Below are 22,124 nucleotides of genomic sequence, written 5' to 3'. Positions count from 1 at the left end.
GTTTTAAGTGATTAAGCAATTTTCAATCTCAATTTTCTTGTTTAATTTTGAGTAGTGTGCCATACTGCTTGGCACATGCCAGTCATTAGGAATGCAGTATATCCTCACCAAGTTTTATCAAAATGATTAACCCCAACATCATGTCATCCCCTTTTAAGTATAATTTACTATATCTTCTAACCAATAGACTAAATCAAAATGCATTGGAAAATTATTTTAGGATAATGGTGATATAGCATAACAATAACATAATGGTTTCAGTAAGAATCCATCTCCCTTCCAATTTTCTAATTTATTTAAAATAACAAGCATCAATCAGTTTTTAAAACCAGACATCGTATTTAACTGCACTGAAGATTGATCAATTTATTCTGAATGTTTTCAAAAATTAAAGACAGATTGTTGGTGTTGATTATGCAATAGTACAGAGTGGAACAAAAACATCTGAAAAATTTGAAATGGGAATTTCTAGCACTATAGATTGACAGCACCACTTGACATGGTAAAGTACCACATGATAGTCTTCTTCTTGGAGCTAGGTTTCCCATGGAGTTTACCTCACTTGTGTATAACTATGTTGTTACTGTTGAACAATATGATCTTGCACAGATTGAACCAGCACAGTCTATAACAGCTACTCAGAAAGAGTTTCATAGGCAATTCAATCGATGCAATGCTATGCACTATCTTCCAACACTGATCTTACATTATCAAAATTTTGAGAAGATTCTGTTGTTGACACAAAACCACCAGGTGAAACTAGGTGTGTTCATACAAATTAAAATACCATTCAAATGTTAAATGCAGTCAGCCCAAAGTCCAAAAAGAACCATTATGAAACATGCTATGACAGTAACTTGTGAAGCCAAATTGTTTCAAAGATATTTACATTTCCATTCCTATAAAATTCAGAATATACAGTGCATAACAAATAAGCATAAATAACTCTTTGTTGTTTTGTTGCAAAACAGTCCTGAAATACTGAATAATTTGTTTTGTTCTGATGACGATCATTGTCTTCTTGATGGTGCAGTTAATAATGTGGGGGCAAAGAATGGCCTAACTGACACCAGTTGTATGGTTTCTATGGCCTTTAAAGCCTTCTTATTGCTGGATGTAAGTGGAAATTTCTGATACCAAGTAGTTCAAGGCACTTCAAGTTTTTGAGTGTTTTTGGGAATGGCAATAATGTGAGACCAGGGATAAGAGGATAGAATAGGAAATGTAAGATTCAGTTGGAAGAAGTCATGCAATTCATTGCCTACCATATTGCCCTTTGTCTAACATAAAAAATATTTATAAAGCTAATAAGAAAGAGACCACAATTAACTTTAAAGATTCAGCAGTTGTGTCACATGTCTGGAGAATGTTATTAAGTTTTACGGTTTTTTTTATTACCATTTTGCTATACAGTATTTATGTTTTTACACACAATATTTGTATATATCAGTGTAATTATTTATTATTTCATTTTGTATTTAATATTTTTCTTATTGATTATTTACTCCTATTTTCTATGTTTTATTTAATATATTTTAGGCTCCTGTGCATGTAAATTTGTAATTTTCAAATGTTTCTAATTTCAAAAATACCTCCTCTTCTATTCATTAATTCCATTATTGAACCTGAAGATAGCTATTTAACATGATCAAAAACATTCTATTTTTATTGGATTTAAGGTTTTTTTTTATATTACTTACTGATTATCTTGTGTTTAAGAAAATGATACAAAAGTTAGATTAAATAATAGATGTTCATTTTTTATCATTGAGCATCATTCAATTTTCTAAAACAATAGACAAAGTTTGATCTACAATTATAAACTCTGTTAATCTTCATACTCTAGTATAGTGTAGAATGCTTCATTTCCAAATTCAAATAACTTATGCTGTTTATACATCTTTTTAGTTAAATTAAAATTTCATAACTTTCCCTTCTTGTCTATAAATAGCTTCCCACAATTATCATTGATTACAAATTATAGTTATATTAAAAAGTATTTCTATTTTGTTCAGGTTAAATTATTTTGACACATTTTTAAATATTTATAAATTTTGTAATCTATATATATATATAAAAACGAATGTATGTCTGTCGGTCTGTCAGTCTGTCCTTCATGCATTACCACACCATTTATCCGATTGCCATGACACTTCAGGAAGTTGTTTAATACATTCCTGCAAAGGTTTCTGGCATATGTGAAGACCACCATTTCCCCCCTTCCAAAAATATCTTTATATATGGATTAAGGCTTTTATGTCCAACAGATGGCACTAACTCCGATGACCTAAGTTTGCTTTTCTGTGAGGCATTATGCTTTTCTGTGAAAATGGACTAAAGCAGATCATTTTCTATCTATCTATATAAATAAAATATAACGTTTGTTCCTACCGATTCCTTTGAAATTTTGACACAACGTTGCATTCAAATATGCATGTGTTTTTATATAATACTAGCTGACCCGGCCACGCGTTGTTGTGGCTTAAAATGTATCTATTATCAGTGGCGTGCCGTCATTGGAAGCGATGGAAGCGCCGATTCCACCTTCCAATGACCTCTCCTTGTATTTTATAAAATATAAATTTTTATATTTTAACGTACTTTGAATTAATTAAAATGAATATTTTATTATAACTGCATTATGTATCTTTTACAAATTTCTATACTACATGTGGAAAAAAAACAATAAGATTGCTATTGTATATTCGAATAATTCGGTGGCGGAAGGAATGTCGAAACTGGGTCAGTTTCTAATCAGTTAGATTATATAGGCATTAGCACATGCTGTTTACAGAGCACCAACCTCACCCGGTTGACGGCCGGATGGCCGAGCGGTAAAGGTAGCAGCCTACCGCTCTGGGGGACCCGGGATCGAATCCGAACGGGTCGAATAATCCCCAGGAATTTTTCGGGGGGTGGTCCGTTCGGATATGTCGGGCCCCGTCCCTCACCACCCGGTCGCCCCATTGTGGGCCTGGCCGAACCCATAATGGGCCTACTAAAAGAGGCCCTCTTAGTGCCCACAGGGCGGGAAGAGTTAAACAAAAAAAAAAAAAAAAACCTCACCCGGTTTAGCTGGTAGAAGCGACACACGCGTACGGAGTCCAACTTTATAACCCGGACTGATTCTGAGCTGTAGTAGGCTTTGAAAATTTAAATATTTTTGCAAAAGTTACGCAAAATCCTTACGACAAGTGGGCGTTTTAGTTTTAGTTTAGTTTTAGCATCGACATTGGATCGATTTATCGACATGTTTCTTATTTTATTTTCTGTTAAAAATTAATGAGTTTTCATGTTTAATTGTGAAGTTTGAATGTTATTTAAATAGATAATGAAATAATAAAGTTATGATTTACATTTATTATATAAAAATAAAGCAATAATAAAAAAATCAATTTATTATAGATAAATTATCAAATATAAATTATTATTAAAAAACGGGGGTCACAAAAAAATTATGAAATATTTGGTGGGCCGCGAGTATAAAAAGGTTAAGAACCACTGCCCTAGACCATCACTGACGCGCAATTAACTGATTGCCCCTGGAAGTCGGCTTCTTACAGAAACACAGCTTCCCTGTCATCAAATGTCACAGCACGCCACTGTCTATTATAAATGTGTAACACTTCCCCCATGGGGGGAATTTCAAAAAATCCCTTTTCAGTGTATATTCTGTTGACGTCACCTATTAAAACGCAATTAAAAACGCAAAAAACCGCAAGTAAAATAGTATAAATAGAAGCCGAGTTCTTCACGGTAAGCCTTAATCCTGTCCCTTTCCCCGCTGGGGAATATCGAAAAATCCCTTTTTAGTGTATATTCTGTTGACGTCACCTATTAAAACGCAATTAAAAACGCAAAAAACCGCATGTAAAATAGTATAAATAGAAGCCGAGTTCTTCACGGTAAGCCTTAATCCTGTCCCTTTCCCCGCTGGGGAATATCGAAAAATCCCTTTTTAGTGTATATTCTGTTGACGTCACCTATTAAAACGCAATTAAAAACGCAAAAAACCGCATGTAAAATAGTATAAATAGAAGCCGAGTTCTTCACGGTAAGCCTTAATTCTGTCCTTTTTCCCGCTGGAGAATATCGAAAAATCCCTTTTTTAGTGTATATTCTGTTGACGTCACCTATTAAAACGCAATTAAAAACGCAAAAAACCGCATGTAAAATAGTATAAATAGAAGCCGAGTTCTTCACGGTAAGCCTTAATTCTGTCCTTTTTCCCGCTGGAGAATATCGAAAAATCCCTTTTTAGTGTATATTCTGTTGACTTACCCTATTAAAACGCAATTAAAAACGCCAAAAACCGCATGTAAAATAGTATAAATAGAAGCCGAGTTCTTCACGGTAAGCCTTGATTCTGTCCTTTTTCCCGCTGGAGAATATCGAAAAATCCCTTTTTAGTGTATATTCTGTTGACGTCACCTATTAAAACGCAATTAAAAACGCAAAAAACCGCATGTAAAATAGTATAAATAGAAGCCGAGTTCTTCACGGTAAGCCTTAATTCTGTCCTTTTTCCCGCTGGAGAATATCGAAAAATCCCTTTTTAGTGTATATTCTGTTGACTTACCCTATTAAAACGCAATTAAAAACGCCAAAAACCGCATGTAAAATAGTATAAATAGAAGCCGAGTTCTTCACGGTAAGCCTTAATTCTGTCCTTTTCCCGCTGGAGAATATCGAAAAATCCCTTTTTTAGTGTATATTCTGTTGACGTCACCTATTAAAACGCAATTAAAAACGCAAAAAACCGCATGTAAAATAGTATAAATAGAAGCCGAGTTCTTCACGGTAAGCCTTAATCCTGTCCCTTTCCCCGCTGGGGAATATCGAAAAATCCCTTTTTAGTGTATATTCTGTTGACGTCACCTATTAAAACGCAATTAAAAACGCAAAAAACCGCATGTAAAATAGTATAAATAGAAGCCGAGTTCTTCACGGTAAGCCTTAATCCTGTCCCTTTCCCCGCTGGGGAATATCGAAAAATCCCTTTTTAGTGTATATTCTGTTGACTTACCCTATTAAAACGCAATTAAAAACGCAAAAAACCGCATGTAAAATAGTATAAATAGAAGCTGAGTGCTTCACAGTAAGCCTTAATCCTGTCCCTCTCCCCGCTGGGAAATATCGAAAAATCCCTTTTTAGTGTATATTCTGTTGACGTAACCTATTAAAACGTAATCAAAAACGCATATAAAATAGTATAATAAAAGCTTCACGGTAAGCCATAATCCTGTCCATCTCCCCTTCAGTGGGGGGAATTTCGACATGTATATTATATAAAAACACGTGCGTATTCGAATGCAACGTTGTGTCAAAATTTCAAAGGAATTGGTAGGAACAAACGAACGTTATATTTTATTTATATAGATGGATAGAAAATGATCTGCTTTAGTCCATTCTCACAGAAAAGCATAATGCCTCACAGAAAAGCAAACTTAGGTCGTCGGAAGTTAGCGCCATCTGTTAGACATAAAAGCCTTAATCCATATATAAATATATTTTTGAAAGGGGGGAAATGGTGGTCTTCACATGTGACAGAAACCTTCGTGGGAGTGTATTAAACAACTTCCCGAAGTTTCATGGCAATCGGATAAATGGTGTGGTAGTGCATGAAGGACAAACACACACACACACACACACACACACACACACACACACACACACACACACACAGACATACATTCATTTTTATATATATAGATACATGTCAAAATTCCCCCCACTGGGGGGAGATAGACAGGATTAAGGCTTACCATGAAGAACTCGGCTTCTATTATACTATTTTACATGCGGTTTTTAATTGCGTTTTAATAGGGTACGTCAAGAGAATGTACACTAAGAAGGGATTTTTTGAAATTCCCCCACGGGGAAGTGTTATACATTTATAATATCTTGTAGATACATTTTGAGCCACAACAACACGTGGTCAGGTCTGCTAGTTATTTATATAGTTTTCTAATTGAAATATGATGTGTATGTATATTGATTAGGAAAATCTGAGAGAAAAAACTTTGTAATGAATACTATGCATGATGAGGATAATCAACAATAATTACTAAATTTGCATTACTTAAATCTTTTCATATCATCAAATATGAAAATTTGCTGAAAATTACCATTTAATTGCCTTTAACTTATTCAGATTATTTATAGAAACAGATCAATTAAAACTACTGTCAGTTGTAAGACATTAACTCTTTAAACACAAAATTTGCCATAATCGGCTTAATCCATTCCAAAACTGCCAAAGGGGATATCGTTAGACTTTTTGCTATGCAAATTCTCCTTGTAGCCTGAGGAGTAAAAACAAATTCATCTCTAGGTACATAGAAAGAAGTAATTTTCAGAGCTTAAAGAGTTAATTAAAACATTTAATTTATTTATAACATGTAGTGTACATATATTTATCATCATACATTTTTGATCATTTGAAGGGGGGAAACCAACAAACAACAAAAATTTACATAAAAAATATGATTCATAACAGCTATTTAAGTTTTAAAAAAATTGACTTTGGAATGGGTTCATTTTATGAAAAAAACAAATTTCTGTCAAGAATAAAGAAAATCAATCTTTAATGTTGAAATAATAATACTTGTATTTTTTATTATTTTATTCAAGACATTTTAAAGAATCGGAAAGTTTAAAAAATTATCCAATTATCCAAGTACTCTCAGTTTAATGTTTATATTTAATTTAATTTACTAAATAATCTAAAACAAATGTAGTTACCAGATTTTCCTAATAATCACTATGGAATTTACTGTATCTAGTGTCTGAAATACTTTTGAAATTATCCTAGACAGTGGATGCATTTTGAATAAAAGATGAAGATTTTAATATTTTGTATATTATTAATAAATTATTGATTATCAATATTATTCTAAAAATAATTTATCTATTTGCCATATCAAATTGAATTTTAGTAATCTAAAATCTAAACAAATATACCATTTTTATTTGTAAACATTTTAGTATAGTATTTTTTAATTGTAAATATTTCCACTGTTAGATAAAAGTGTTATTATTATTATTATTAAATTTATTTTTGAAAACTTATGGATCAAAATATAAGAAAATCTTTGATGTTTTCTAAACAAAGGAAAGTTTACCTCAGTTAAATAAAAATTAAATTAACTTTAACAAAAGACAACATGTTTAAACACTAACACCTTAGGCAATGAATCAAAACCTGTTCTAAGATAATAGATATTCTGGTAGTTGACATTTAAACTTTTGTCTGCAAGTATTCAGAATTAAAAACATAACATTTAATAGACATGAAAATTAGATTTGTATAATAATAATATGAAATATGAAGGTCATTCCTATCAGACAGATATGAGATTATTTTTATCCTTTACATCAATCTTTACTACGTCTGGTTTAAGAATTTTAACCCGAGATTTTAAGTGATAAAGAAAAATCTTTTGATTTTTCAAAATTTTACCTAAATAATAGCAGATAAAATGACTTTATTGGTAAACACGTGCTTATTATTATGACTGTAAATTAATCAATTTCAAAATAGTGAAACTGATAAGCAATGCATATTTCAAATATGCATCAAGACATTTTCTTTCAATGCATACACTTTTATTTTTATTTTTAAAGTGCGATCTCGTGTATATAAGCATTTTATTTTGATATTTGATGACGATAAAAGCAATGTTTTGTACTCACCGATGCATCCACCTATGAGAAAACAGATCACTTGGCATATTAAAATGAAGCTGACCAAAACAGCTAGTTTTTTACCGCTTAAGTTCTCTAATATAGTTCCCGCCATTTTCACTTTCTTTTTAACACAACGAGACTTGTCACAATAACGGGATTGTCAACTACTCATGCTGAAGCCGATGGGCAATAGAGAACGGCGCGTCCTCTGCAGCATATATATGAATTGTCGAATAGAAAATAGAAAAAAAAAAATAATAATAAAATTTTCGTCTTCGTTTCAAATATTTAAATCTAGTTAATTATTATTGCAAAATATTTATTAATATCAATAATAAGATATATTTAAAAATCATTATCATAAATAAAATCGAAATTTTTTTTCTTTTAAAACTCTTTTCGCCCTGTGGTTACTTTTTTTTTTTAACTCTTTCCGCCCTGTGGGCACTAAGAGGGCATCTTTAAGCAAGCCAATTATGGGTTCGGCCAAGCCCAAAATGTCGACGGCCGGATGGCCGAGCGGTAAAGGTGGCAGCCCACCGCTCTGGGGGACCCGGGATCGAATCCGAACGGGTCGAATAATCCCAGGAATTTTTCGGGGGGTGGTCCGTTCGGATATGTCGGGCCCCGTCCCTCACCACCCGGTCGCCCCATTGTGGGCCTGGCCGAACCCATAATGGGCCTACTAAAAGAGGCCCTCTTAGTGCCCACAGGGCGGAAAGAGTTTAAAAAAAAAAAAAAAAAAAAAAAAACCGCTCGGCCATCCGGCCGGCCCTGTGGGTACTAAGAGGGCATCTTTAAGCAAGCCAATTATGGGTTCGGCCAAGCCCAAAATGTCGACGGCCGGATGGCCGAGCGGTAAAGGTGGCAGCCCACCGCTCTGGGGGACCCGGGATCGAATCCGAACGGGTCGAATAATCCCCAGGAATTTTTCGGGGGGTGGTCCGTTCGGATATGTCGGGCCCCGTCCCTCACCACCCGGTCGCCCCATTGTGGGCCTGGCCGAACCCATAATGGGCCTACTAAAAGAGGCCCTCTTAGTGCCCACAGGGCGGAAAGAGTTAAAAAAAAAAAAAAAAAAAAAAAAAACCGCTCGGCCATCCGGCCGGCCCTGTGGGTACTAAGAGGGCATCTTTAAGCAAGCCAATTATGGGTTCGGCCAAGCCCAAAATGTCGACGGCCAGATGGCCGAGCGGTAAAGGTGGCAGCCCACCGCTCTGGGGGACCCGGGATCGAATCCGAACGGGTCGAATAATCCCCAGGAATTTTTCGGGGGGTGGTCCGTTCGGATATGTCGGGCCCCGTCCCTCACCACCCGGTCGCCCCATTGTGGGCCTGGCCGAACCCATAATGGGCCTACTAAAAGAGGCCCTCTTAGTGCCCACAGGGCGGAAAGAGTTAAAAAAAAAAAAAAAAAAAAAAAACCGCTCGGCCATCCGGCCGGCCCTGTGGGTACTAAGAGGGCATCTTTAAGCAAGCCAATTATGGGTTCGGCCAAGCCCAAAATGTCGACGGCCGGATGGCCGAGCGGTAAAGGTGGCAGCCCACCGCTCTGGGGGACCCGGGATCGAATCCGAACGGGTCGAATAATCCCCAGGAATTTTTCGGGGGGTGGTCCGTTCGGATATGTCGGGCCCCGTCCTTCACCACCCGGTCGCCCCATTGTGGGCCTGGCCGAACCCATAATGGGCCTACTAAAAGAGGCCCTCTTAGTGCTCACAGGGCGAAAAGAGTTAAAAAAAAAAAAAAAAAAAGCCCAAAATGTCAATTTAGAAGGCCGACATATCCAGCCTCCGTCCCTTACCAGCCGGCCCCGAAAAATTCCTGGGGATTTTTCGACCCATCCGGATTCGCTCCTGAGTCCCCCAAAGCGGTAGGTTTGACCGTTCGGCCATCCGGTCGTCAATCCAAATTCTACCAGATGGATTGGGCCTGCCGGATAGCCGAAACGGTAAAAAGTTATCCTACCGCACTGGGGAAACTAAAATTGAATCCAAGCTGTGAAAAAACTCTGGGAATTTTTCTATAAATCTATGTGATCCCTTCTGGATATGTCATGCTTCTGTGAGGCTCTGGACAGGTCCGAATCCTCACTAAAATTCGCGTTAAAATAACTTTTTAAAGAAAAATAAAGAAGTTAGAAATAGATTTTCTATGAAAACGCGACGCGAACTTTTAAACAATAGAAGAATGTAAGTCCATCGATCATCTCTGGTTGGGGATCGTATTAAACTTCGATTTTGACCTCTCCGCCATCTAAGTTGAGATCTCATTAAGCATAGTAACGAGTGGTCAACCACTTAGAAAGTGAGAACGAGGAAAAGCCACCAATTAGAATTGGCAGTCGAGGACGGAAATTAATAAAATCCCGGGAATTCAAGGACGTGACGGCTTCTTTACCGAAATTTTCCAGTGTCGGATCAATTGTTGTGTGTGTAAGTCTCGTGCCCATCTTCGTCTATGTCTCCCGACCTCGGATCGACATCTTTCCAACACCGGGAATCGACAGCATCGATCGGGAGTCGTCGAGACATCGAGGAAACTGTCATTCGCGGACTAGGGACACTCCTTCATTTGGGACTATCTTGAAAAGGATAGGAAGTCCTTAAGGCTGCCGCCGATTAGAACTTCCAATATCGCGGAAATCTTGTAAGCGTCTTTCGTGTTAAATTAAATAGTTTCTTGTAACCGTAGAGTCTGTCTCAGTGCCGATCGCCCACATTCGAATCCTTTGCGACCCCTCGACATCTTGACATATTTCCACTCCTGTTGGCAACCTTACACTTCGTTCTTTACCATCCCATTGCGGGTCTAGCCGAACCTAGCATTATTTAACTGGTGTCAGTCCCGACGTCAAACGGATCTCACAATCCTCTCGACCCTTCCTCGAAAGCCATCCACAGATAACGAGATCGGTCTTACCGACCCGTCGCCAAATAACTGGTCAAAGGGGAACCCCGGCTTATCTCACACATAGAATATGAGATTCGGAAAAATACGGATAAGCGATTTCAATATGATGACACTCACGTTGAAAATCAATTAATTAATCGCTATTTTGCTTCTTCTTTTACTCATTCCATCTTCAAGCCCATCGTGGGTTAGGCCAAGACCAGAAACAGGTGGCCGGGTGATAAAAGACGAGGTCCGACATACCCAAGATGGACCACCCCCAAAAAATTACTAGGGAAGAAAGGATTGGAAATGTACTGTAAATATTCTATCATAAAATATTAACTTTAGATTTGTAAAAAAGTTTTGTTTAAAAAAAACGTTAACTTAAATTAAACATAATTGCATTTAAATCTTTATTATTTATAAACAATTGTCTAACCAATGTACTATATTTTACTAATGCAATTAATTTGCAATGCTTACAATCGTGAATGTGACATAATAGTCTGTTATTTTTTAAGATGAACTATTAGCCTAGAATTTGATATTCTCTTTTCGTTATCACTGACACAAGATGGACATGTTTCATCTGTTAAATACTCCACTATTCTATCACGTTTAATCAGCTCCTTAAAAAGACTGCTCTTTCAGCTCCAGAAAGATTCCTCTGTAACTTCCGTTTCCTTAAGCCGATTTATTGAATCGAGATGTTAGAAATGCAGGTTCATTGGAAATACACCTCTACGCTCAAGTCAATTATGTATATACAATTTATTTACAAGAAATGTACACAGCTTAACACAATAACGATCTTGGATAGTCTGAAACGATCGGAAATCGGATGTCTCCTTGAGAATTTCTGGGCCGTGGATTGGCTCTGTCTGCACTTTTTATCCGATCTCAGACCTAACTCGTACCTAAGAGTCCTTTCCGGAGGAATATAACCTTTCTCTATCCTCAGCGGGCTTGCCCAATATCTGAGATTTTAGTGTTCTGTGTGTTATTTTCTCCGACCTTTTCCAAATTTCAATGTTTTTTTCTTTGTTGTTGTTGTTGTTGTTATTGATTTTGGAGTCAGTTTCTAGCCAATGAGAAAGATTTTTTGTCATTAGGAGATGCTTATTTTTACGTCCTCCTGACCTGAATGTGAGTGGCTATCTTCCTATTTGTTTACTTGTTTTGATGTTTTTTTTTTACAGCTGAGAACAGTTTAAGATTGGCTCTTTTGCGAATCAAATTTAACAAAACCACAAGTCTACTTTGTTTTTCTCTCCACTCACGAAATTATACTTTATAAAAAGTATAATTTCGTGACCAATTTCGTAAACCATTACTATGTTTGACTTCATACTGTATAGACTAAACGTTTTGTTCCAAAACCAAAGCTACTTTTCCAGGGCGGATACATTTACACAAGATCGGACATATTAACTCCCATGCTAAAGTGTCCGCCGGACATTTCGACATACTTTAAAATGTCTGCCCGGATACTTTAATACCGCGACACTATATTGGTTCTAATCGGCATAGTAGAAAGTGTTTGGAAGTGAGGAGTAGGCCTTTATACCGCAGCAAACTGTTGATACGAAATTACAGTCTTAAAAAATTTCATATATTAATTTTTATTATTTTGAAAACTTTTGTCATAGGTGTCTATTAAAAAACAACATATTTGGAATATAAAAACATCTGCATGAAAATATAAAGATTCCACATTCCATAAACTCCAATAAAAAAGGTTGATACATGCTGCAAATGAATCTTATTCCATTTCCAATATCCTTCCACAATCTAAAATTTAATTAAAAGAAAGATCAATTTACTTAAATTATTCATTATTTTATTTATATTTTAACATAAATTTTAAAAATATGATGTTATGTTACTAATTCTGATTATATCACACGTTTAGTATAATTAAATTAACAAAAGACACTTTATTTTAACATGTGTACATATTAATTTTTTTGCCAAAAATAAAAGCATACTCTGAGCTTCTATATACAGTACAGAACGTCAGTGAAGCATTTGTTTAAATAATAAAAACTAGCAGGTAAGCCCACAGTTGCCGAGACAAAAAATAAAAACAAACATTAAGATTATTTCGTACTTCTAACCCTTCTTTTATATTATATTTATAATTATGTAAATCAAATACTATCAGGTTATCTTACGTAAGGGTTTATCACACCAAGTGAACAATCTAACACTATAAAAATCTGTACACATTTATAAATTTTTTAAAATTGTGTACAGTAGGGGAATAAAGAATTTTTAATTAATAATGTGTTAGATTGGTCACTCGATATGATAATCCCTTACCTAAGATAACCTTTGTAGTTGTATAAATCAAATACTATAATATAACAAACATTAAAATGAAAACCATAGAAAGAATTTAGTTATTTTAGCCTACCATTGTCACGTTCATCTCGATACTCGGATAGTACAAAATGGCACAAATTCAACGTTCAAATAGACACCAATTGAAAATACGATATATTAAATTTTTAAGATATCGTATTTTTTCTAATGTTAGTTCTAACAAACTGTTTCATTCACTGCCGAATATCAAATGGTAATCTACCAACGAATCAAATTTCCCAAAAGACGGGCCAAATATTTAAACTCAGCAACCTGGAAAACCACTTAAAACATATTTTGTGCTGGTCGATAATCTCGTATTATGCAATTTTCATATTCGAATGCCACCATACCGCTGGGTCCGATAGGCAGAATAGGATTGAAGGGGGTTGAAGTTAATTCGACCAAAAGTAGTCGATCTTCTCCCAGAAGCGAGGATAATCAACGATTACTCATTAATACTGGTCTACTATTAATATTTGAAAAGCGATCCGTGTTGGATAGGTTGTGATGGCCAGCACGTAATGAAAGTTGCTAACTTTAACGTCCAAAAGACTTGATATAAGACTTTTTTAAATAAAAAAAATCCTGTAAAAAATGCAAGAATCTTTGCTTTTATGTGATCCCATAAAAAACTGGTGAAACCAGGTTGAAAAAGTAAAGTTTAGCAAAAACATTTTAGTAAAAGAAAGTTTTGAAAATTGTGGTATAAAAAAAGTGGAAGCAGATTTGACAATATGTGAATAAAGTGCACATTACACAGACTATAACTACAGGAAGTTTTGTATGAAGCAATGTCACCGTGATAATAAATAGGAAAAATAAACATTGGCACAGAAATAGACTTCTAGCTTTGTGCCTTAAAATCGTTGTAACGTACTGTACATTAATTTGGCTAAACGTTAAAATATCTTTAAGCAGTACCAGTGAAGGAAGTTTGAGGCAATGAGTTTATGAGTTAATAAGGAAAGATAAAATCAGAGGAGGGGCGAGGTGTTCAGTTTCGTGGTAACTAAGTATGTCCACCTGAATATCGCGTTTTTAGAAAATTATTAGAATTGGTTTGGTTTATTTGGTTATGACAACGCGACACAGCAATCTGCCAAGGAAGATGCATTTCGGGAAGACTTATGTAAGGCTGTCCCCTATTTAGGAGTTACTAATGCAAAGAAAACCCAGAAAACTGAACGTGGCAAGTCTGTTGTCAATGCGCGAACTCATGACCGGCTACTAGTCATTCGGTTACTGAAGGGTAATTATTTAGCTGCAATTTGAAAAAATTGTAGATCTATAAATTTACTATCATCTGTCTGCTGTCTTTCCCTAATCTCGAGAACGGAGATAGATGAAATTCGCGACCAGATATGGAAAGCTCAGGGACAGGACGTCCCGACTAAATATATCCAAACTTCCAATAGAAACCGAAAGTCATGTTAATTCAATTGAAATATTTTGTCCTGAATGGAGTTAGATACATAACTGGCACGACTCTATTGCTAATAGGAAAAGTAGGATATACAGGGGCAAAACACTACTCTTAAGGTTAGTAATATATTTTTAAAATATGTCCTTTTTTGTAAGAATTATATTTACTTAATTACTTTGATAACTTTTTTGCCAATAGATGGCGCTACGTGTAACTCAGATAATCGAATGTAAATAAAAATTAATTGATTTATAGAAATGCAATTGATATTTTGGGTGAGATGTACGAAATGATCTAAGTTGCAAGCATTTGAACGTAACTTCTGAGTTTTGTAGCAATTGGCCGAAAGGCCTAGGCGTGCATAGCGAACAAACAAACAAACATTCTCATTTATATATTTAGAAAACGAAGCTAGAATGGCTAATTGAAAAAATTATCACAAGCAACTATTTATTCGTCACAATGCCAGGATGCAATTTTTAATCATATCTTTAATTCATTTAATTTAAATTATATGCTCTCCACCTCAAATTAGTAGTGACGTACTCCTGTATATTATACTTTTCCTGCTAGCGATAGAGTCGTGCCGATCAACTCCTAACTCCTTTCAGGGAAAAATTTTTGAATTGAAATAACGTGACTTCTGGTCTAGACTGAAAGTTCATATATACAGTAGTTAATCGGAGCCTCCTGCTCCATATCTGGTCTTGACTTTCATCTAACTTCGTTCTCGCGATTACGGAAGGACAGACAGTAACATTTATATAATCTTTGGGTTTAATTGCATTTCTATAGTATAAAAAGAGCATATTAATAATACTCGGAATTATTTTTGTGCTTGTTTTTCATTTTATATATGCATTTTCATTATTAATCATTAGTACCAGTAGTATATTCGTCTTTCTGGCATTTTAATAAATTTAGATAATTCTAAGTAAAATTTTCTCTTCAATATTAACAATATTAATGAACATATTATATGTTAATTACTTGGTTGATAATGAAATAAACGGTGGTTAATATTGCACATAATAATGTTATTCCCATAATAATTCGAAAACGATAAATCCTCTTCTGAAATGAATGAAAATAGTATAAGAATTAAATTTTCAGAAAGTTTTAATTAAAAAAGTTTATATATACTGTATATATTTAAGTTAAAGAATTTACCTCAAAACATATTTGATCTGGACATTCAGTATGATGTTTCATCCATTTAAATTTTATATTTTCAGAAACATGATAAGCTATCTTACATAAATAGATAATGTACAAAGCTGAACAAATCATAGTTATAAAAGTAAATATAAGCTGGATAAATGACTTAAGTTATTAATATTCATATCAAATTTAGCATTGTGTAGGCCATGGATTTTAACTGTTGTAATTAATCAGTCTAGCAAGAAAACATTAATGCTTGTTGCATTAATGTTTCAGATAAGCATTCTTGATATCACAATAATACAGGATTTTACTTATTTATACAATTTCAATATAATTAATTACAAATTATCTAAGGATACAAATAGTTTAGTTCTTGATTCAACCAACCAAACATTTCTCAAAGGATTTTCTTGATGAATATTTCTATAAAATATAAAAATGTATTATTTAAATATAATTTAAAATTTTAGTAAAATATTAGTAACATAGCTCACTTTTTATAAGAATTAAATATCACTATAGTAAAACACATTATGAAAATAATAATAATGGTTTTGTTATATTTTTTCAAATGTTGATATTCTTTTTCAATCTAGAAGGAAAAAATTGTTCTCTAAGTCTAAATAAACATTCTATAGGTGAAACATAAATAGATATTTAACATAAGTTATAATTACCATTTGACATTCATTGCAGTACATAATCCAATAATAAAACAACATACAATAAAATAAAGTTTTTCGTAGTTCTGTAAAAATTAATATGAATGCATTGATGGAAGGAAATTCAAACCAATGTTGCAAATATTCCATTGGAACTAAATAAAATAAATATAAGTTTTTAATGAATAATTAAAAACATTAAATATTACAACGTATATTATTGTTCTATTTATGTACAGTACAGTATTTGTGCCAATCAGCAGTTAGGAATAATGAAGAGCTGTGTTGGGATCACATGAAGGAATCTGGCAATTAGGCTCAAAGAGCATAAGTATGATATTGAAAAGGGGCACTGCAACACGGTTTTGTCCAGTATGGCTCAAGTACAGGATCTCATAGTTAAATGAAATGAAGCGAGTATCCTCAAAGCTATAAATTAACCTTCGTTAGCATTGAGCCAAGAAAAATTAAAATTTATAAAAGTAAATTAAAAGATGGTTGCATAAACTCCAGGGATGCAGATGGACTACCTAATGCATGGAAATTCTACATAAAATAAAAATTAAAGTAAAAGAATTCTTAGTCTGCACCTGTCCGTATATTTTGATGCCTTTTATTTATTTTATTTTATTATTTATATTATTTTGACTTTGTTTAAAATATTTTATCTTTTATTTAATTGTTAATTTATCTGATTTAAATATAAGTATGAGAGTTCGAACGTTTTTTCGTTAAAATGTTCCATTTTGAAAAGGCATTCGAATTCGGTTATACCTGAAGATGGCCTATTGCAGGGGTGGCCAACAAGTCGATCGCGATCGACCGGTCGATCGCCAAGCCAATTTTGGTCGATCGCTAGCGATGTCTTGACTTAATGTATTATATTTGTAACCGAACGCAAGTGTATGCATGCAGTTATGACTTGACTCATAAGCAGTGAGTGCACTTCGTACTGAAACAGTGTATAAACATAGTATGTATTTCACACTTCCCCCTCCCCACTTAGACTATGCCTATGACAACAAGTCGATCGCGACACATTTTTACGATAAAAAGTAGATCTTATGTGCACAAAAGTTGGCCACTCCTGGCCTATTGCATTAGGTTGAAAAGGCGTTTGTGTTTGTTTAATAAAACGTTTCTCAGCAACAGAAGGTGGTTTTGATAGTTCATTAGGACAATAAGATTAAACTCAAATGTAAACATTTAAATACTTACTGTTTTGTAAAATTAACAAAATAGAAAGATAACACAGCATCCTGAAAAATAAATTCAAATTAACTTTCTGAAAATATTATAAACAATATTTCAATTAAGAATAAATGAATTTTCGCTATAAAATTCATTAATGTTTAATTGAGCTGCAATTTTCAAAAATTGTAAACCTATAAATTCTCACTATCGTCTGTCCGTCCGTCTGTTCCTCCTTAATGTTGAGAACAGTGTTAGATGAAAGTCAAGACCAGATATGGAAAGCCTAGGGGCAGGAGGTCTTAATTAACTATAAGCGAACTTTCGATTTATGCCGGAAATCACTCCAAAAATTTTCTCCTAAACGGAGTTAGATACATGACCGGCATGACTTCATCGTTAACAGGAAAAGTATGATGTACAGGGGCAAGACACTACTAAAATTGAGAACGTGTCGGGCAAAAACGATCTTCTTTCTGATAATTGTGCATTTTGATCTTTAACCGAAAAACTTATTTTAAAGAATTTATAAATAAATGCCAAATCTTTCTGAATCCTCTCTCCTTTCAAGATTTCATAAGTTTTCTTATCTGAAATCTTGAATGAACCATTTAACTCATTAAATTTATTTGTTAAGTGAAATATCACAGGTTGATTATAACTCCTTTAACTCCTTTATTTAAAAGTAACGTTAATATTACAAGAAACAATTTAGAATTACGTATTTGACTTTATGGAAACGGTATTTAATATATAGCATTGCGTTATTATAACAGAGAACATAGGGACACCCATTTTAAATGGGAATATAAACCGAATTTAGATGTTAATGAATAATAATACTTTATTTATTAAAATTTTTAAAAACTCACAGAAATGATTTATATACAGATAAATAAAAATATGTATATATGGATTTAATATTTCCAAATTTCAAAAAAGAGAAATATTGTTTTACCAAAAATTTAATGTTACACAATATTTTCTAACTACATTAAATAAATTTTAAGATGGTTTCAAACCTTTCAAGAAGAACTGATGATCTTTTTGCTTGTTTTATAAAATGTGTGTAATACACTGTAATTATGATTATTAATACTAAGCAGAATAATTTCAAACACAGGAAAAATTGAAGAAACTTTTCATTATGAGTTACAGTCTACAAAAATTAAAAAAATTATCAAGTTATTAATTTCTCATTTTGATAATAATTCAATAATTTTTCATAGTGTAACTTTTATTGCAAATTTTTAAAGTTAAACTCTAACAAAAGTAAGAATAAAAACTCCAGGAACAAATTACATAACTTTTCCGGCTGTTATGAGATTTTATTTAAAAAATAACTTTTATATTATTAATCATAATAAATAACATTGCCTGTGGCGCTATCTGTTATGAGATTTTATTATAAACATTTTATATTATTAATTATTATAAAATGACAAAAAGATTAATTTTGTGGATAATGAAAAGTTTAATAATAATAATTGTATTAATAAATGCTAATAACGAGTAAAATCTTCATTAAGTTCGACGCCTCTCGAGACTTGACTCCCTCTAACTCATCATCCCCTCGACCTTTAACCCACCAAAATTTATAGTATCAATGCTATTCAAGCTACCGTGTCAAAATCGTTTCTTTATCTTTACCCCATCCTGAGATATTAAACGAAATAGTCGCCAACACCCACGCATACACAAAAGTTATTCAAATATTTACAAATAAGTTGATATATTACATTAATTTGTTAAGATTATCTTAACGAAATGTCAACAAACCAACGATTTTTTTGGCACAAAGACGTAACGCACATTTGTCAAAATTTTTAGCAAAATTTAGCAGAAGCCAAAAACCGTCTGAAAATTTTTCAATAAATTAGCCCTATATTTGTAACAAAGCCTAACTTAATGAAAAGGTGAAGGTGATATTTGTTGCTGTCAATTTTTGTGAATGTACAGAGTGGAAAAGAAAGTCACTTAACACCTCTGCTTCAGAATATAGAATGTACCCAAAGTTAATTCGCTCATGTCAGAAACACATTAGACCAAGGGGGAAACAGATTGATGTGTTACACGCAAGGCCGCCATCTTGATGACGGCCATAATGAATGCAATTCCAAAACTGTAAATGAGAAGGGGTCATGTGACACGTCATTTAGGGTCAGAATTTCACAAGAAATTGATTGCTGAAAGATTTTATTGACCCATTTCGAACGGTTACAGAGTTATGCACGTTACATAATGCGATAAATATACATTCTTTGGGTACATTCTATATTAAATAGCAGGGGTGTTAAGTGATTTTTTTCCCATCCTATATAACGGTTTTTTCTTTACATTAAATAAAATTAAAAAGTGTTCGTGTAAAAGAACACATTGTTAAATACGTCTTGGACTGGACGATACACAATATTTTCCATAAGGGATGAAAAACTCAAAACTCAAATATGGGAAATTTGTGGTTATGTCTTTCTGCCGAAATAGCGTCGATGCATTAAAAGCAATAAACACAGTTATTATAAATTGTAAACTTACCGTAATTTTCAGGTTTTTAAAATGTTCAACCGTAAGATCTAAATTAATTTTATCCATTAAATTTATTGGAAAATAAACGTTGAGTAAACAATAATTATAATGAAAATTGGAAAGTTCAAAAATAAATAAGGGTTCGCATTTGTACAAAGGAAGACTGTTCTTAAAAATCTGGAAAAAATATTCAAGACAATTTTAATTCAAGTTTAATAAATTACTAATGATTCTGTTTTTACACAATCGAAATCCTAAATATTGAAATAAGAAAAAGACAATAAAACAATGTCACATTTAAATTCAAAAAAAAAAAACTTACATTACAGAATTAAAATATGTATAAACTTAAGTAAGCATTACAGACTAAACACAAATAAAAATATTCCACATTTTATTTAATATTTTTATATAAATTATAATTATCCCACATTCATTACATATTATTTTTTAGGTAGACAAATATAATTTTTATAGATTATGAAACATTTATATTTGTATAAAAAATATATTTATGTATTATTATGTAATATAAATTATGTAAAAACTTACTTTATGATTTTCAGAATCTAAATGACATACAAAGCTTTTCTGTTCGGTCACATTTGCAAAATAAATTTGCTTATTTTTACTACATTTTAATTTTATCGTAATATTTAGTTTCAGATACTGTACTAAAAAGAGAAGAATTTAATTTGGCAATTGTAAATATTATAATTATATCTAAATGAGAAAATATGAATAAATTTCCTTTTTTCTTCTTTATCACTGTGGTATTTTTTAAAAAGTAAAGAATGTTTGACGTTCTCTGTATGATGCTTTTGATTTATAAGTCAATATATGGCTCACAGGTTAAAGAATAGATTAATAATTACAGTACTAATCTATTCTTTCTACTTTAAAATTTCTTATTCATCTTGTTATAAAGATGATTTTGGTTACCAATTTTGGTTAGACAATTCAAACTTATTACAAAATAATTATCCAGACAATTAAAACTGTTCTAAAATTGTATAATTATTTAGCAAAATTCATTTATTATTCTAAAATATTTCTATTTTATAAAAATAGTTTAATATTTTTTTATATTTTTATTGATTAGAAGCACTTTTCTTTTATATTAATTAATCGTGATGCTAAAGATTTAATATTCATTAAAATCGTAAGTAAATCATATATAACTTACCGGGATGATCATAAATCTTATATGTAACCTCTGGAGATACAAGAATTGTTACATCTGAATTTAGAAACCATCCAGATGCTTTTTTCATTAGATGAATATGGGCACCAAACATGACATTATCAAACAATATAAATTCATTTGTTCTTGTAATTCTTATACTGTTATTGCAATTAGAAGAGTTTTTATTGTGACTTCTGATGACATGCCAAGCATTCAAATCATTTTTTTCCTTATTCGTAAATTCGTTATTTATACATTTTTCGGCCATAATTGCATTTGTTTCAAAATAGAATGGAACTAAAACATACAAAAATAAATAAATAAAAATTAAAATAATTTTCGGTTTCTATCAATCATTCTCAAAATTTACTACTTCTCTCGAGACCATTTACAACAACAATAAAAACTATTTAACGAGAATAAATAATCGTATTATCTTATATTATAAAATAGTTTGTATTAATATAAACGAACATTAATATATAAACCAATAAATAAGAACAAAAAGAAATTACCAATCCATCCAGCAAGGAAAAACAATGTTAACTGGCATAACACAAGTACTGAGATGAATGTAGCAAATGACCGTTTACTAGAATTTATTAGAAAGGTACAGTCAGTAAACCCCATTTAAAATATTAATAATTACGATGTCGAGCTTCAGAATAAAAATTTGAATTTAAATTTTCAATATGTTCGAAAGAAACTTTCGTTATAGCAACAATTCTCCAGCAAATTACGTAAAATATCTGAAATTCAAATTATTAGAATTATTTAATACGCTGTTTAAACGGATTCGGATTCTGTTACAGCGTATCTTGACGTCATTTATGAATAATTTACTGCATCACTTGAATTATTTATTGTAAAATTTTGATGACAAGTTATTAATTATTTTGAACCGAATTCTGTATTCGGTATCATTTTAAAAGAAAATGAAAGCAACTTCTAAAAATTAATTTTATTATATACTGCTTTACTAAGCTTATAAAATATCATAACAGATGGAGCCACACATGCA

At 32.6% G+C, this 22,124-nt stretch overlaps 2 protein-coding genes across 3 annotated transcripts in view; both read right to left on the bottom strand.

Moving 5' to 3' along the window:
• The window catches only part of LOC136984693 (protein wntless-like), a 42,830-nt gene extending 34,944 nt beyond the window's left edge, over positions 1 to 7,886 (bottom strand). For both annotated transcript variants that reach the window (XM_067281770.1, XM_067281771.1), the window contains exon 1: positions 7,696 to 7,886. In XM_067281770.1, the coding sequence (XP_067137871.1) occupies positions 7,696 to 7,801 (106 nt within the window). In that variant the 5' untranslated portion in view covers positions 7,802 to 7,886. The remainder of the gene's footprint in view (positions 1 to 7,695) is intronic.
• Positions 7,887 to 12,202: 4,316 nt separating this feature from the next.
• LOC136984655 (protein wntless homolog) lies at positions 12,203 to 21,865 on the bottom strand. The gene is made up of 12 exons (XM_067281731.1): positions 21,619 to 21,865; positions 21,104 to 21,400; positions 20,470 to 20,591; positions 19,927 to 20,094; positions 18,414 to 18,550; positions 17,419 to 17,459; positions 16,216 to 16,355; positions 16,033 to 16,130; positions 15,898 to 15,961; positions 15,545 to 15,685; positions 15,365 to 15,448; positions 12,203 to 12,375 (listed from the first exon to the last, which is right to left on the bottom strand). Exons 1-12 carry the CDS (start codon positions 21,731 to 21,733, stop codon positions 12,241 to 12,243), a joined length of 1,542 nt encoding a protein of 513 aa, XP_067137832.1. The 5' UTR covers positions 21,734 to 21,865; the 3' UTR covers positions 12,203 to 12,240.
• Positions 21,866 to 22,124: the final 259 nt, after the last annotated feature.

Source organism: Centruroides vittatus, unplaced genomic scaffold (genome assembly GCF_030686945.1).
Source record: "Centruroides vittatus isolate TY-2023 unplaced genomic scaffold, ASM3068694v2 contig_926, whole genome shotgun sequence".
Taxonomy (NCBI): Eukaryota; Metazoa; Arthropoda; class Arachnida; order Scorpiones; family Buthidae; genus Centruroides; species Centruroides vittatus.
The sequence above is the reverse complement of the archived record's forward strand: the minus strand, read 5'-3'. Positions and strand labels throughout refer to the sequence as shown.